Source organism: Sceloporus occidentalis, unplaced genomic scaffold, assembly GCF_023333645.1.
Source record: "Sceloporus occidentalis isolate IW3139 unplaced genomic scaffold, rSceOcc1.0.p SCAF_89, whole genome shotgun sequence".
Lineage (NCBI taxonomy): Eukaryota > Metazoa > Chordata > Lepidosauria > Squamata > Phrynosomatidae > Sceloporus > Sceloporus occidentalis.
The window spans coordinates 544,092-559,712 of NW_028317069.1; the positions used below are offsets into that span (position 1 = coordinate 544,092).

At 43.6% G+C, this 15,621-nt stretch overlaps 1 protein-coding gene across 1 annotated transcript; it reads right to left on the reverse strand.

The window, feature by feature from the left end:
* Positions 1-10,902: 10,902 nt before the first annotated feature.
* On the reverse strand, positions 10,903-15,513 carry LOC149284648 (exonuclease 3'-5' domain-containing protein 2-like). The gene is made up of 8 exons (XM_089496289.1): positions 15,184-15,513; positions 13,905-14,161; positions 13,230-13,356; positions 12,694-12,974; positions 12,451-12,557; positions 12,013-12,148; positions 11,575-11,931; positions 10,903-11,119 (listed from the first exon to the last, which is right to left on the reverse strand). The coding sequence occupies exons 1-8, from the start codon at positions 15,511-15,513 to the stop codon at positions 10,903-10,905; spliced, it is 1,812 nt and encodes a 603-aa protein (XP_089352415.1).
* Positions 15,514-15,621: the final 108 nt, after the last annotated feature.

The window sequence follows — 15,621 nt, forward strand, 5'->3', positions numbered from 1 at the left end:
GGGGGGGCAGAGTGGCAGCATATCTCGGGGGGATAGAGTGGCAGAATATCTCGGGGGGATAGAGTGGCAGAATATCTCGGGGGGGGCAGAGTGGCAGCATATCTCGGGGGGATAGAGTGGCAGCATATCTCGGGGGGGTACATCTTCAGGACAGAGTGGCAGCATATCTCTGGGGGCAGACTTTTTTCATTAAAAAAGCACCTAACCTTTAGGGTGCAGCCTATATACGGGTGCGGCCTATATCCGAGCCAATGCGGTATGTGCCATCACTATATATGTGCGCCATCACTACTACACCATAGAGAAAGTGACAGCAGAACACCATATATACATTTTTTTGCATTAAAGGGCATGCTGGGAGCAGCACTGCTTATTAACCGTTAATCACTAGAACAAAGTTCAGGTACAAAGTGAAAATGCCAGACTAAATTCCTTGGACAGATGGTATGACAGCAGGACTTCGCCAGGCATGACACTAAACCCTGGGATTTGTGGCACGATCTCGTCACAAGTTCTCAGGTCTAACAATGAACACATTTATGTATGCGATACTCTCATTTTCAATTAAAATGTTGGCCGCTAGCGCAGTGGACATCTTGCCCTTATATTTAATGGTTCTGCAGAAAGGATCGAAGTGATGTCGTGCAAGAAATTGTTACTTCACCGAGGGCAGACAAGGTGGGGCTGGATGCTTATTTGATACCAAAATGATGTTTCTCTCTGAACATTGGCTCCCATAAGAGATCATCTAACAATTCTCCTTGGCCACGCTACGCAACTTATACGTATTAAAAACCTGATTAATGTGTATGAAGAGAGTCATCTTAACCTTATTTCTTCCCTCCTAGTTTGACTTTTAGTCTGTGTGGTAGGTCCCATGGTGTGAAAGCTGGAGAGGAGCCATGGAGCCATGTATTTAAACATTACATTTAAACAGGTAATTCTATAAAACGGCTATTTTTCATAAGTTAGGTGTTCTTAACCATGTTCATGAATAGTCACAAATGTTAAATATTTGCCAAAAGAAATATATAGGGTTAACATTGCCTATTTGCATGTATTTTAAGGTTCTAAATCTATCATTTAGGGATCATACAGCTAGATGAATGAACACATTTATGAATACGTGCCGTCGCTATATACGTGCCGTCGCTATATACATGCCGTCGCTACTACACCATACAGAAAGTGACTGCAGAACACCATACATGCATTCTAGGAGTATTTGGTGTTAGCACTGGCCCTGGCAATAAAACTCGAATTGATGTGTGTTTAAACAGCAGGGAATGAGCCTAATAAATTAGCCGTGTAAATAAAGTTCAGTGTATTAACGGCACTCAGATAAATGGATCCGAGAAGTTCATGAAATCTTTAAGAACCGATCTTTAGGAAAATATCCCTCTTTAGGATTCACATGGGCGCCGAAAACCCAGTTGTATTTTTATTTTTTATTTATTTTTTTTTTTAATTGAAATGCAGCAAAACAGCCATTCGTAGAAATGTTGAAAATTGCTTATGAGAAACATGGTATTCATAGCAGAAATGACTTTTTTTTTAATGCTACTTTCTTGTAATAATTTGGCTTGAACTTGTGTTTTTTTTGTAGTTCCCCTCGCTATAACCTCACCAGATCAGTGGCTTACATTAAGATACATTTTCCCAATCAGAAATACGATTTTACCAGATTTTTATTTTAATTAGTATTTCAGTGTAGGAAAGTAGAAAGTCCTAAAAGAATAGCCAGTAGTATTATTACAGGACTATTTCCTTGGTAAAAAATAGAGTTTGTATGAAATGATTCTAGTTTTTAGCTAATGCACCATTTCCAGACAGCAGTTTATTAGTCGTGTGTGTGTGTATTCTATCAGTTATTTCAACCGAGTACACCAGGCATTGTTAGAACTCCTTATCATACTGCATTATGGTAAACAATAGAATGACTCAGTGTTAATCACCAAGTCAAACACTGACTAATGAAAGCCTATGGAGGAACGGACTTCATTAGCATTGCCCTAAAGCATCAGCTCGGTGTGGTCTTTGAACAGGGAAAGTCATCCAAAAAGCCATTTTTAAGGGAGGTGGCATTGCTTTAACCGAGGGGAGTCAAGGGCCCAGGAGTAGTCAAATCAGCATGGTAGGAAAGGGTAGATGTGGTATGAGAAAGCAGGGCATTTCTAGTAGATTGGGCTCAGGGGTGGAATAGTAGAAGTCAGACCTGGGGTTACAATATCGCATGGCTGCATGATTATGCTGGCTCATGCACGAAGACATAGAACCCACCTGGCATTGTAGTTTTAAGAGGGGGTCAGGTTTAAGGCCGGGTCACCATAAATACACCAATGCTCAACACAGCCCACAGGCGATCAGATATATAGAAAGAATGAACACGGGGACAGACTATGGGTGGCAGGAAAGTTGGACAGAAAGCCAGTGGGCGCTCGGAAGAACAAACACCAAGTGGGAGCAGAGAGAGGAGCAGGGACGCAGTCTCAGAACATCTTGCAGAATAGATGAATAATTGTGGGGGCACAAAGAACAAACACGTAATTAGAGGCAGTGAAATAAGAATCGGTGGAGAGAAGTAGTGTTTGCTCTGCCCGAGCTACAAAGAGATGCCAGGCAGATAATGTCCCTCTCAACGGGGCATCTACTGTAAGGGATGGCATGGGGCATTTGGATTAAAAAAACACGCAAAATTACTGAACTCTGATATATGCTCAGCAGAGGTATAACAGTTATTTGTGACGCACATCAGTAAATAGGGCAAGGATTTGTAAGAGTCCGTGTCAGTGTCTCCTGACCTGCCCTTTGTGCAAATAAAGAATTTTCCAACAAAGTGTATACACGTATATAAAATTAGACATGCAATTATTCAGCTAAGGTCCGTTGGTTACACTATCTGTGCCCAGTATGTAACGTGGCATTGTGTGACATCACAATTTCATGTGCATTTTAAGTAGCATCAGCGTGTAATGTGGCATTGTGTGACATCACAATTCCATGTGCATCTTAGGCAGGATCAGCATGTAATGTGGCATTGTGTGACATCACAATTCCAGTGCATCTTAGGCAGGATCAGTATATAATGTGGCATTGTGTGACATCACAATTCCATGTACATCTTATGCAGGATCAGTGTGTAATGTGGCATTAAATGACATCACAGTTCAACAAAATACTCAGGCTGCCGACCGTCCCCCACAAACTCATATGTACTAAAAACAGCAGCCACAGGAGAAAGGGTCGCCGGTTGATTAAATAGTGGAATCGGGGTTAAATAAGCCACCCGCTGCTCAACGAGTGCAAATGTTTACTGCCCATAGATCATTTCGCCTGGAAATTAAATTTGATTTGTCATCTCAATGTTTACATTTTTCCCCTATGACATTTGCCCCCGATTGCGATATTTCTCCTGCTTTACAGGTTCCAAGTAAAAAAATGTATAAAGAATTACATAATTTGGAAGAAAACATTAAAATACTAAAAACTACTAAAATAGCTTGTTTCAATCCTACATTATCCCAGATAACGCCTACGAAATCACACAAAACTAAAGTGGCCACCGCCTGAGTTAAATTGTGGCGGTTCAGATTTTTTTAGGATAAATTCAGCAGTTCCTCTGATTGTTCTCCGTCGGGTAGCACTGTAATAAAAAAAAAAAAAAAAGACCATGAGTGCTAAGATTTTCGGCACAGATTTAAAATCAGTAAAAATATAAAAGATATGCGGAAAAACAGGGTACGTGGCGCCATACTGCCATTTTCAAAGATAGGCTAGAGGGAGCGCTGCTGAAACTGAGCTTTTTATGGGGAAGCACAAAAACAAATTACCTTTAACAATAAAGCCGGCACTTTAAGGCCAGCAGCTCCCTCGTGATGTCAGCTGGTGTGCTAGAGAAGGGGGTTGAGTTGGAGGGAGGAAAGAGGGCCACATGTGGACAGCCAAACAAGGAGTCTGATTAGAGATATTGCATAGGAGAAAAGCGATTCACTCTTACAGTAAAGCCTTAAAAGACGCACAAATGAGCCATCTGTGGTCAGCAGCCATGTTTCTTGGCACGCAACTCATGAAAGGGGCTAATCGGTTGCCGGGTTGCACAAACGTAACCATGGGGATAAATTATTGGCACCCAATTCTCTCTCCTTACCGATGGGGATATTGCGCAGCACCTTACAAAGTACTGCCGCCCTTGGGGTATTAAATCAAGGACTACAAACGAGGGGAAAAAAGCCAACTACGTGAGCAGAGGTCAACCTTTAAAGCAGAAGCAGCCATGTCCATGAAGCGACCCGTCTCCGACACGTCGCCGTGCACAGCTCAGACAATTCTACAAGTCTACCCCACCCCAGAAAAATCCCATAAGAATAACCCCTCACTCAGGATATGAGAGTCACATCCGGCCAGTATTAGAATTTCTAATACAAGCTTGCAAAAAGTTTGGTTGCCTCGACACGCTTATAGCATATGTATTAGAATGCCAGTGTTACTGTGCTGTTGCCATGGCAATTCAATACATTAAACCCTACGGGTTAGGGATACCATCTGCACCCAGTTCACATACCCCTGCTTGCAGTCATTAAACAGCACGGCTTTGCAGGTTTCCTTTGGCACAGAGAAGGTTAACAGCCTCAGCTTTATTCTTTCTCCTGCGAGAATTCTAACCGTTCACAAAAGATCCATTCATGGCCGGCTCAAGAAAACACCTAATGCCTTACTAATGGCCGCGTCTGTCATATCAACCCAAGGACAGACAACAGGACAGCTGCTGGCCCATCGACGGATCTCTACGAGCAACGGAAAGCATGCATTTCATTTCAAAGGGTCAGATACACATATATACATACACACATACATATATATATATATATCCATATCTATATTAGACACTCGAAGGACAGATCATAAGAATAAGGACAGAAGCTCAAACAAAACAATTGTTTTCCAAAAATCAGGAAACGCAACATATCAATATAAAATAAGCTTTTCATTTGACTAACATTCTGCCTCCATACCAAGCTTTCACTAATCCACTTCACGGAAGAGGGAGCCGGGCCCCGGGAGGACCCCAAGGGAGCCGGGCCCCGGGAGGACCCCTCTTCTGTGAAGCGGATTTATGAAAGCGAATGACGTGGGACTTATTGTTTGGACTCTTGGTACTGCACCACCGGGGGGCTTTTTGATTTGAACCCCGCATCCAGACACCATGTTACATACAATGCAGTCGTGCTTCCTTTAAACATTTTCTCAACCCAGTCAAGTTCAGCCAAGAAATCTCCCCGCTGCGCTCCTCACATACACAGCCCTCCCCGCTCCGCACCTCACATACACAGCCCTCCCCGCTCCGCACCTCACATACACAGCCCTCCCCGCGCCGCTCCTCACATACACAGCCCTCCCCGCCGCTCCTCACATACACAGCCCTCCCCGCCGCTCCTCACATACACAGCCCTCCCCGCCGCTCCTCACATACACAGCCCTCCCCGCCGCTCCTCACATACACAGCCCTCCCCGCCGCTCCTCACATACACAGCCCTCCCCGCCGCTCCTCACATACACAGCCCTCCCCGCCGCTCCTCACATACACAGCCCTCCCCGCCGCTCCTCACATACACAGCCCTCCCCGCCGCTCCTCACATACACAGCCCTCCCCGCCGCTCCTCACATACACAGCCCTCCCCGCCGCTCCTCACATACACAGCCCTCCCCGCCGCTCCTCACATACACAGCCCTCCCCATTACTCCTGAGCTCACTGTGCCTATATGTTGTCCCATTTTATGGGAGTCTCTTACCGCATGTCATGGAGTCCAGGGGCAGGAGAAGAACCGCACACACGTGCAAACACAGTTCCTAGCAGTTGGAGATGGGAACAACTGCAGCGACAGAGGACGGGTGCACGAGGGCAATAACTCCAAAACGCATAATACAATATGTTGAGGCAAAAGGAGTAGTCAGGAGCGGCCTCTAAGGTTCTTGCTCAAAGAAAGAGGCTGGAGGTCAAAGTATTAATATCAGCGCAAACAGGCACTTCTGGCACACTGAAGGTAGACTGAACAACTAAAGGAGGAGCAGGAGTGGGTGTGGCTGTATATATAGGCATCAAGGTAGATCTCTCACACCTGGAGAAGGTCTCTTTAATTAGCAATGCTAATACCCTGTCTGTATGGAGGTAGGAGCCAGGCCACGCCTCCCCACGGCAACCCAAATGTGTCAGCAAATTGCTGTCCTGCATGCTGTGGGCGTGTTCCCATCACTCCTAGCAGGTGGGTAAGAGTGAGGTTGCTCCTGCCATCTTGGATGTTGGCAAGGTCGCCCATTTTAAGGCTTTGGCGCCTCCATCGATGGAGGTAAGGCAGCTGGGGACATGACAGGTCCACAATTGCCCCATGCCTCTCCTGCCCCATCACTGCCAACCTTTTCATGTTCTCAGCCTTAAAATTCCTATTAGGTGTCCTTCATATTGAATCCATTGTCAAAAAACTCCACATGACCCTAAACCCCCGGGAACGTTCTGCAGATAGCACGCTTTGGTCATATATTCTCCCAGTTAATAATGCTGAGATCCAAAATACTTATTATGGGCTCACTATTCTGTTTTGAAGCCATTTAATAATATTCAACATTCATTATTCAACATATATATTATTAAAGTATTTACTATTGAAAGTAATATATTTCTTATGTCATGGATCTAAATTCAAACATTTCCATATCAACGTGCTTCCATATGAACCAAACTGTACAGATCGATGTGCCGAGTGCTTCGTTCTAAATGGTCTTCCGTCTGCAGTTGTTTTTCCATTCCATTCCATATCTGCTGTTTTCATGAATCTCAACTTGGATTCCTTCGATATAAACATACTCATCCGCACGGTAACTCTACTTTAATACGGTAATAGCCTGTGTGGGCAACCGTAAGTGCAGCGTCTGCCTTGGAACAGTACAAACAGAATAAAACATGATATTTTTGTGCTGGCCGCATTTCAGTTTAAAACATGACTTACATAGAAATTCATAACATGCTTTGATTAGTGGTAGTCCAAAACTTTTCTACAGTTGCTGGAAACTTAACAACAGGGGTAGATAGGAGCATGAGCCCTGGTACAGGTATGAGTCGGGGGGTGCAGAGGGGTCCCAAAGCTTCTGGATTCAGAAATGGGCCCTTTGAAGCCAGCAGCACCTCATTCAAAAAGCGAGGTCAGGCATCTGACGTGTGCCTAGAAGCCCCCCGAGAATTTAAATCCGGCCCTGAACGGAGCATGTATTAATGTCTAAAAATAACTCTCCCCCAATTTTTGGGAAGAGGCTGGCATAATGTATACAAACCTTGGGCACAGCACAGAACAATGCCTAAACGCTCCCGTAGCGACTCTCTCCCCTTCATTCTCTTCCTCCCTCGTTTATTTGTTCCGCACAAAGCCAAGGCTTCGCTATCAAGGTCTCTATGGAGACTCAGTGTGGGAGATGTTGTGTAGTGTAAAAAAAAAATAGCATTTTCAGTCCAGAATTATATATAAAGATTATGCGGTTCAATAAATGTTGGTTTCGATATTTTTCTTCCATACCTCCATTGACTAAGTAATTATTCCAACCGCTTATTCAGGACCGCATATGAAACCTTTGTGTGCGGCTCACGTGTATCGCTTGGCGTAGCCTAATGTAGCCATGGGATCTATACCTATATAATTTCTGAATGTAAAGATATGTTGCAGGAAAACGTGACAATAGAGCGCGCTTAGCTGGATTTAGGTGTACGGGGTCATAGCAGATACACCATTATAAAACACTTGGCCCTATGTAGAGACTGACTTACAGAACTTAGTACATTAGCCGAGACTGGCCCTCTGGTACACCGGGGAAATGCCAGCGGCCATGGATCTGGCCAGCGGCATACTACGTGGCAATAAAATCGCACAGTGCAGCCGCGGATACATCATCTGCCGGCCGCTGGTCTTAAAGTGCCAGTCCAGCCCTTGGGTACACTGGATCAATGGCATGAGAAACAAAGAGATCGACTCGTATCCATGTCACGGGATCATTATGCTTTTGTTCTTTGTTACCAAGTACCGCGTGCAACGCATATTTGAGGCATATGTTTGAAAACGTCCCCGTCACGAAGGCAGAACACTCAGTGCCGGCGCATCCGTACAAATCTCCCAGCGTGACAGATGCTCCGAGACAAAAGTAAAAAGTTTCTTCCAGATGGCGCATAAAAATTTGGAAAAGTACAACACTTATAGCCATTTTTAGATCATACAGCATTCCGCCGACAGCTTTACACTATGTACAGAAAAGACGCAAGCTAACAATACCGTTTTTTGTTTTTTTTGTATTTGTTTCCCATATCTATAGTCCCCGTGATCATCCTTAAAACAAATGAAAGGAATAAGTAATAATAAATAATATTGGAAGTGTTCTATATGTGTTTCAGATAGCCTTTTGTGTTATGTTTTACAAATATGCCCTGCCCAAGATTTAATTAAAAAATAAAAATTGAATGGGTCAGCGTTTACACCTCTGGCTTCCAATGCCATCTGCTGGCAACGAAAGAAATGCTCCCATAATCCCACCGCACCATCGCCCTGCATGTTCCTCACATCGAAGAAAAAAAGAAACAACGCGTCGACAAGAAACACAAAACAAAAGTAAATATATGTTTTATTTCTTATTGTGCTGAATGCAAACTTTTATTGATTTTGATTCTCTGTACTGAAAAGAGAGTGGGAGCTACTATGTTCCCATCAGAAGACCCCCTTAAAGCAGAAAGACCCCCAGTGAGCTAACAACATCCCCATGCACGAAAGTGTACTTTGTCCCTGTGCGAATTTCAAAAGGGACATTTACCTAGCGGCCCAAAGTGTGAAAGGGGGGGGGGGTGTAATTGACTTTTTTAGGTAGATCTTTTATTCCCTGGCTGTTAATCGGATTATACTGAATAACCAGTTTATCGTCTGATCATTTTTGTACGACAATTGTATTCATTTTTTGATTGTGCGGTTTGTGTCATATGAAAGAGCGTATCGTGTGTGACGTGACGGCGCGCGTAGTTTAAAGGCTAGAGCTGATGGAAATTAAAATGCTCCACGTGCATAAGAACATGTTATGGATGTAGTTTAGCGCACCTGCTTTTATCACATTTTGTTCCAATAAACTGTTATTTGCAGACATGGAGGCGGCCATTATTGTCTTGTAATACTTTGGGTGACTTTCCCTGATCAATCACCACACGGAGCTGATGCTTTACGGCAATGCTAACAAAGTCCATTTGCACATAGGCTTCCATTAGACTGCCTAGGTTATTAAGATTGAGTCACTCTATTGTTCCCCATAAAAGGAGTCAGGGTGTATGTCTACTACATTGGGCTAATACGCAGCGGCCTGAGAACATTATGCAAAAACTAGAACTGCTTTAAAAAAACAAAAACAAAAAACAAAAAAAAAACCCACTATATTTTAAAAAATCTATTTTTTTTATCTGATGCTAAAAGTAAAAAAGCAGGAATCCCATTTACATGAAAGTAAATACCGCTGGAGAATACGTATCAAACCTTTGTTTTAAATACAAACACATCTGTAATAATTTTGAGTATACGAAACAAGGAACGAACCTTTTTAAAAAACAATCTTTGCTACGCATCCATCGATTTCCCAAAGCACGCGACACAGTTACGGTAAGCAGATAGATACAGCGCAGCGGCTTGACGACATTTGGCTGAAATCCTCTATGATGGCACCCGAAGGTGGCTCTTGCGGTCAGTATACTCAAGACGGCCCCAAGCTATGCCCACAGCAGGGCACGCGGACACACAATGACTGCTGACGTAAAGAACCAAGTCAGCTGCCCCCGGCTTTGGTTAGTTTGCTCTTGGCCGTACCGTTCACCCATTATGCTGCTGTTATACAAAAGGACTCAGGCGGCTGTACGGATGTAATCACCGTCAGAACCACAGCACAAAAGATGACAGGCCACGTGATTCATACACAGTAGGGGCTACTTAAAGGGGCAGTCCCATTAAGTATCCCCCCTTTTTAATACTAGATTAAAAATGCCGGTTTTTTTTTTTTTTATTAATACTTAGTTTTGCATAATATAATCTCTTCAGGCAGTTGCATATTTTTAATATATATATTTTTTTTTATTATTTTTTTTTTATACAAAATAAATACCACTGAAAGATAAGGATATTTTTTTCTTTAATGCATTTGTGAAGATTAGAGGCACAGTCAAAGGAAAAATTGTCATTTTCTCCGCACAAAAATTATAAATAACTTAACGGGAGAATTAAAAAATAAATAAATAAGTCTTAAGAAAATGAGAAATCGGTCAACGGGGAGTCACAGATTTCTCACGCACAGACTGCTGCATCCCAAAAAAACTAAACTATTTAGGTCAGCCTCCACTCAAGGAGGACACACGTTTCATAAGAATATAGAAAAGATCCGTCTGCTAGATTACTAAAAGGATTCAAGAATGCAGCACAGAGAAGGTCAGCTGGTCCTCCATAATATTAAAGTAAAAAAAAGGTCGCTCTCAAATGCACAGTACATTTTCACCGTATGCCAAAACAGTTTTAGCAGAAAATGTATCTCAATCAGAGTTAAAATTGAAATCATCCTTTATCCCACGAGGGTTAAGGAGCTTCTATAAAACTGTTCTGGTAAAATTCAAGGATAAATACATATTTTTTTGTTTTTAAGTTTTAAACAAAAGAAGAAGGAAACTATGGTAACCAACATCCACAAAAATGAGACACATTTTAAGGAATCCGTGGCTGATCAGTGATAAGTCATTAAATGCGTCTATCATTTTCAACCAGATGTCCTTACAATGCGGCGTATAAGAAAACATGGATGAATCCAGGTTCAATTAAGTTTACGGCAAGAACGGGTCTTTCGATGCGGGGCTAGCCCACAGGGATAACCAAGTTTTCACCGTATTTCCTAAGCAGCTTGCTGTGGTTGTGATCCACAGACCAGTGCGGAGGGAGATGCTTGGGCTGCATGGTGTCCAAGAAGTGCCGACGCCACCGTTTCTCCAGCCGCATTAGAGATTTGAGTCCGCCCTTAGCAAAGCTCTGCACCACTTTCAGCCCGTGGGGCACATAGGTTTCGTTGAAGATCCTGTAATCATGAGAACAAGTAAGATATTAGTACGTTCGCACACAAAGTAAATAAAACGGGGCAACAACAGTACTAAAGAACGCAAAGAAAAACATCATGTACAAAGAACACACAACGATGAGCAGAGCCTCGAGGGATTTTGGAACCGATCCAGTCAGGCTGTCACGTGGTTTAAAACAGACTGACAGCAGATCCGTTAATGCTGTCCATCTAGGCTGCCATTTGTTTTCCTGCACGTGGAGATGTCCCCTGTTCGTGGTTCACAATGGGAGAGGGGCCTATTACACATTCTGACACATCCAATAAGTTTGCCTTTGTCCGTTGGCATATCCAAAATTCAGTCACGCTGTTCTACACGACGCATACGATTGCTTTCATCACCTGACTTCGGACTCTTGCACGGAAGCAAGACATCCCAATCTTTTGAATACCTTGGGTTTACAGCTTTACGTTACCTGGTTTCAAGGTTTGCCGTCTCTTGCAGTTGTTCTTCTGCGACAGCGTCCACCCCATAAAAGTCTTTGATTTCTGCCAGGAGCTCATCCCTGCGATGCTCGGGGAGCTTGGATGCGTTTAGGAGAGCCCTGGCCGCCGAGCGCACCTGCCTGCGCACCGGATCTTCTAACATGCGCACGCCTTCCTCGCAGCCTATGGGGGCGCTGAACTCCTCAGACAACCTCTGTTTCAGGGAGGTATCGTGGTAGTTGGACACCGCATGGCATGACGTGCACAGCAGCAGCACGTCGTGAGAGTTGTGATCCTTCATTTGAATAGGGAAGTGCCGCCGGTACTCGTGGGGGACAACGTTTTTCCTGTTGACGTACACAAGGGGTACGGTGAGAAAATGAAATGCTTTGAGTTTCGATCATGTCGCGGAGTTGACGCCAACTCACCTTATATAAGACTCTCTTTTGCCGCACACTACACAAAGGTTCTCTTTCACAGTCAGATAATAGTCCACGTTGGACTCCGGACGACCAGATGGTTCAAACCGTAACCGCACAATAAATGGATCATTGCTAATCAGGTCTAAATAAGAAAAGCACAGCGTACGAGTTTAATAGGTAGATGACACAATGGAAATACAAAAAATGTCTAGAACGTGCAAAAGGCAAAGGTGAAAGATGGATTATTCTAGAATCTATAGCTTTTGTAGTGCACTCACTTATTTCCAAGATCTCGGCACTCACCTGAGCGCTCCTCTCCTCATTGCTTGTCCACATATTAAATGATAAATAAGTATATCACACACGCAGCTTTATTATGGCCTGATAAACACTAACATTTCTGGGGACTTCATGTTTGGGCAGCGGAAGTATTGGTAACCTCACCTCCAATCCCTTTATCCAGGTACCACTGAGCCTTCTTACGATCACAAGTACACAGGGGTTGTCCATCAGGAGCATGCAGGAAACAGTTATCATAAAGTGGTGACTTTCTGTAAAAGAAAAAAATACAAAAATGTAAACCTTTTTTCAAACTGCTACAGAAAGCTTGGCCCATATTATCGCCTACTCAAGCAAGATCTAAGGCTCTCAAACATTTCACACAGAACCCACCCTAAAATAGTCTACCTTGCAGAGTATCCAACTCCAAGTGGCTTTTTCTTATTCTTACGTGGGTCTTTCCCAGGAGAACTTTGTTTCTCGTCGTTGCCCTCTTTTTTCTGCCTCGGTCCTCCGTTTGCTCCGCCATTTTCAATACTGCTAGACTTTGCTCTAAAAGGGATATCTATCAAGTCCTGGCACTTCCCCAGCAATGATTCCCAGGGGCACGGGGAGTTTGCCGAGAAGAACCCCAGCAGCTGAAGAAAAAGGGCAACAGAGACTTGGGCGTCCCTTGCGGCGTACAAAACCTGCAAATAAACACCACGTATAAGCAGATACCTCCTAGACTATCTTGCTGCTGATTGGCCAATTGATGCGGCTAATCAGAGGCACCAGGAACCAGCACTCCATATAGTGGGTCTTTAAACTTGACTGGGTGAACATTTGAATGTGATGTTTTGGGAAGGGAAGAGGCTCATTACGATGTACACTTTATGACGCTTATCACATGGCTAAAGAAAAGTGGGGTATAACAAGAAGCAATAACCCAGCAAGACACCCACCTGATCCTCACTAAACTCTTCTGCGTCCCAGTTGCTGCAGCGCAACTGAAAGGATTTATCCAGGGGGAAGGATAAGACGGTCTCCGAGAGAGATTTAAGGCTTAAACCGTTTTGAAAAATGTCTCTTCTACGCAAGGGGGGAAAAAAATAAAGAACGTTAATATTTAATACATAGGGGGGGGACCCAGACTTTATCCACAGTCTCCAGCCAACGTCAGGAGAGTAATTAAAGTGGATCACCTTATTGCTGGAGTGTTGTGGGTCAGCGGTACATACTAACGTGAATTAGAGATTTACTACTTATTGCCATCATGAGGCCTTCAGGCCAGGAAGCTAATTAATGCTAGTTTTACTACAAAAAAACTAAGTAAAATAGCTCATGACATTTAAAATAAAAAAAAAATTTAAACAAAGGAAAAGCAAGTATAAAAATATAGGTAGTTTAATTGAATTGATACGAAAAGCTAAAAAAAAAAAAAAAGTTTGTTTTTGGGGAAAAAGGAGGGGGGTTCTATGCAATACTTTGTTACAGTAACAAAGATGGAGCCCGTGACAATGAGCAGTCTGTACTGTGGATCCCCAGCGCCGTTTGGATGCCCTTGATTCTGCTCATACCACACAGTAACGGAAGATGGTGTTTTAGGATATTTCAATCAGCGCGTGAAACATATATACCTATGTCTCAGTGCAAGATAACGGACATCCACAATCCCTTTCACAGAAAGACCGTAGTCACCCAGAAGCTTCACGGAGTCTTCGTAGCATCCAACCCCAACTTTGAGGATACGGCTGTCTGCCAAGAGATCGCGGAGTGTGTTTGGGATGGGATCTCCAGAACGAGTCAGCTGGGGCAAGCGAACCAAGATGGAGAAGCCACTGTGCGAAGCCATCTGAAGCAAAGAAACCGGGTTTGTCTTTCCTTCCACGGATACCTGCGTAGATTACAAAGACAACTTAAAGAGGACCTGTCATCTGAAAATGTGGAGATGACTGGGTCCACAGAAGGTAAGTGTGACGACATATATACACTGTGCTAAACACACAACACACAGCAAAAGTTTTAAGCAGATGTGAATAAACGGTTTCAAAACTAGACGTTCAATTAGTAAGCAAAATGCAAATTTAGTGAACAGAAGTAAAAACCTAAATCAAATATTTGATGCGATCACTCTTTGCCATCAAAACAGCATCTATTCTTCAAGGTAGACTTGCAGGTCTCGGCAGGTAGGATGTTCTAAATATCTCGGAGAACTAACCACAGTTCTTATGTGGCATTAGGCACATGTAACCCCAGACAGACTTGGTGACGTTGAGATCAGGGCTCTGTGGAGGCCATACCTTCTTTCCGCTGAAGATAGTTCTTAATGAACTTGGCTGTATGTTTGTACAGGTGCCCAGTCCTTCGGCTAACAAACCGCCTTCTGCTGCAGCCAAATATTCTCTGTGTTTTCATAAATAGTTCAGTGGCTTGGCCCCGTTTCCATGAAGACCACCTCTAACCACACGTCTTCATCCAGTAGATGGGTGTACAAGGGTCCCACTGCTTTCTGCCAACGCAGAGCTGATGGCACTGCTGGACAACGCCCAAGTGCAAAGGCAAGTAGGCATGATGTGCCTTTCATCTGGCCAACGACCGCCTCTTCTGGTCTCCCTTAAAAAGCTCTGACGTGGTATAACTACCTTGTGTCTTGTTGCTGTGCTCAGTCATTAAACGGTCTTCAGAAACCTCACCTTGTTTGTGAGTTTGACTGTTCTGTGCCGTTTTATTCATCCTACACAACGGTTTCTGGTTATAATTGTGTTTTAAACTACATAATGCATCGATGACTATTGGTATCTGTTTGGTATAAACGCCTACAAAACCCCTGAAGACAGTACTGATATAGAGATGTATATTCTATTACTCCACACAAAGCAGGCAGCATTTTTGTAAGTAATACACTGTGATACATACCCATTCACAATCCATACCAAGCACCGGGTATTCGGCGATCTCTTTCATCATTAGAGGCCATACTTGCTCCCATTCATCTGTTTGCGAGACCACGTTAATGTCTGCTTCCAGAATCTGCTCTGCTGAAGAAACGCCCGAGTACGCTACCCGCTCGATATGGTTCTTCACACCGTTAGTGCAAGTAACCGCTCCGGCACTTGTGTTAGTTTGGTCATTCGCAGCACGGAGCTGCCTCCTCCGGTGATTTATAAACTTCCAAAGAACAAGACATCCTACAGTTGTTCCCACCAATGATGCCACACCAAGCGTTAACCCAGGATGCCTGGGCATTTTAACCGGAATACCTATAATCCAAAAAATAAAACGATAAAAAATAATTACTTGAAATCAAAATACAATAAACTGCCTAGCGTTTGATATAACTGGCTACAAGGCGTT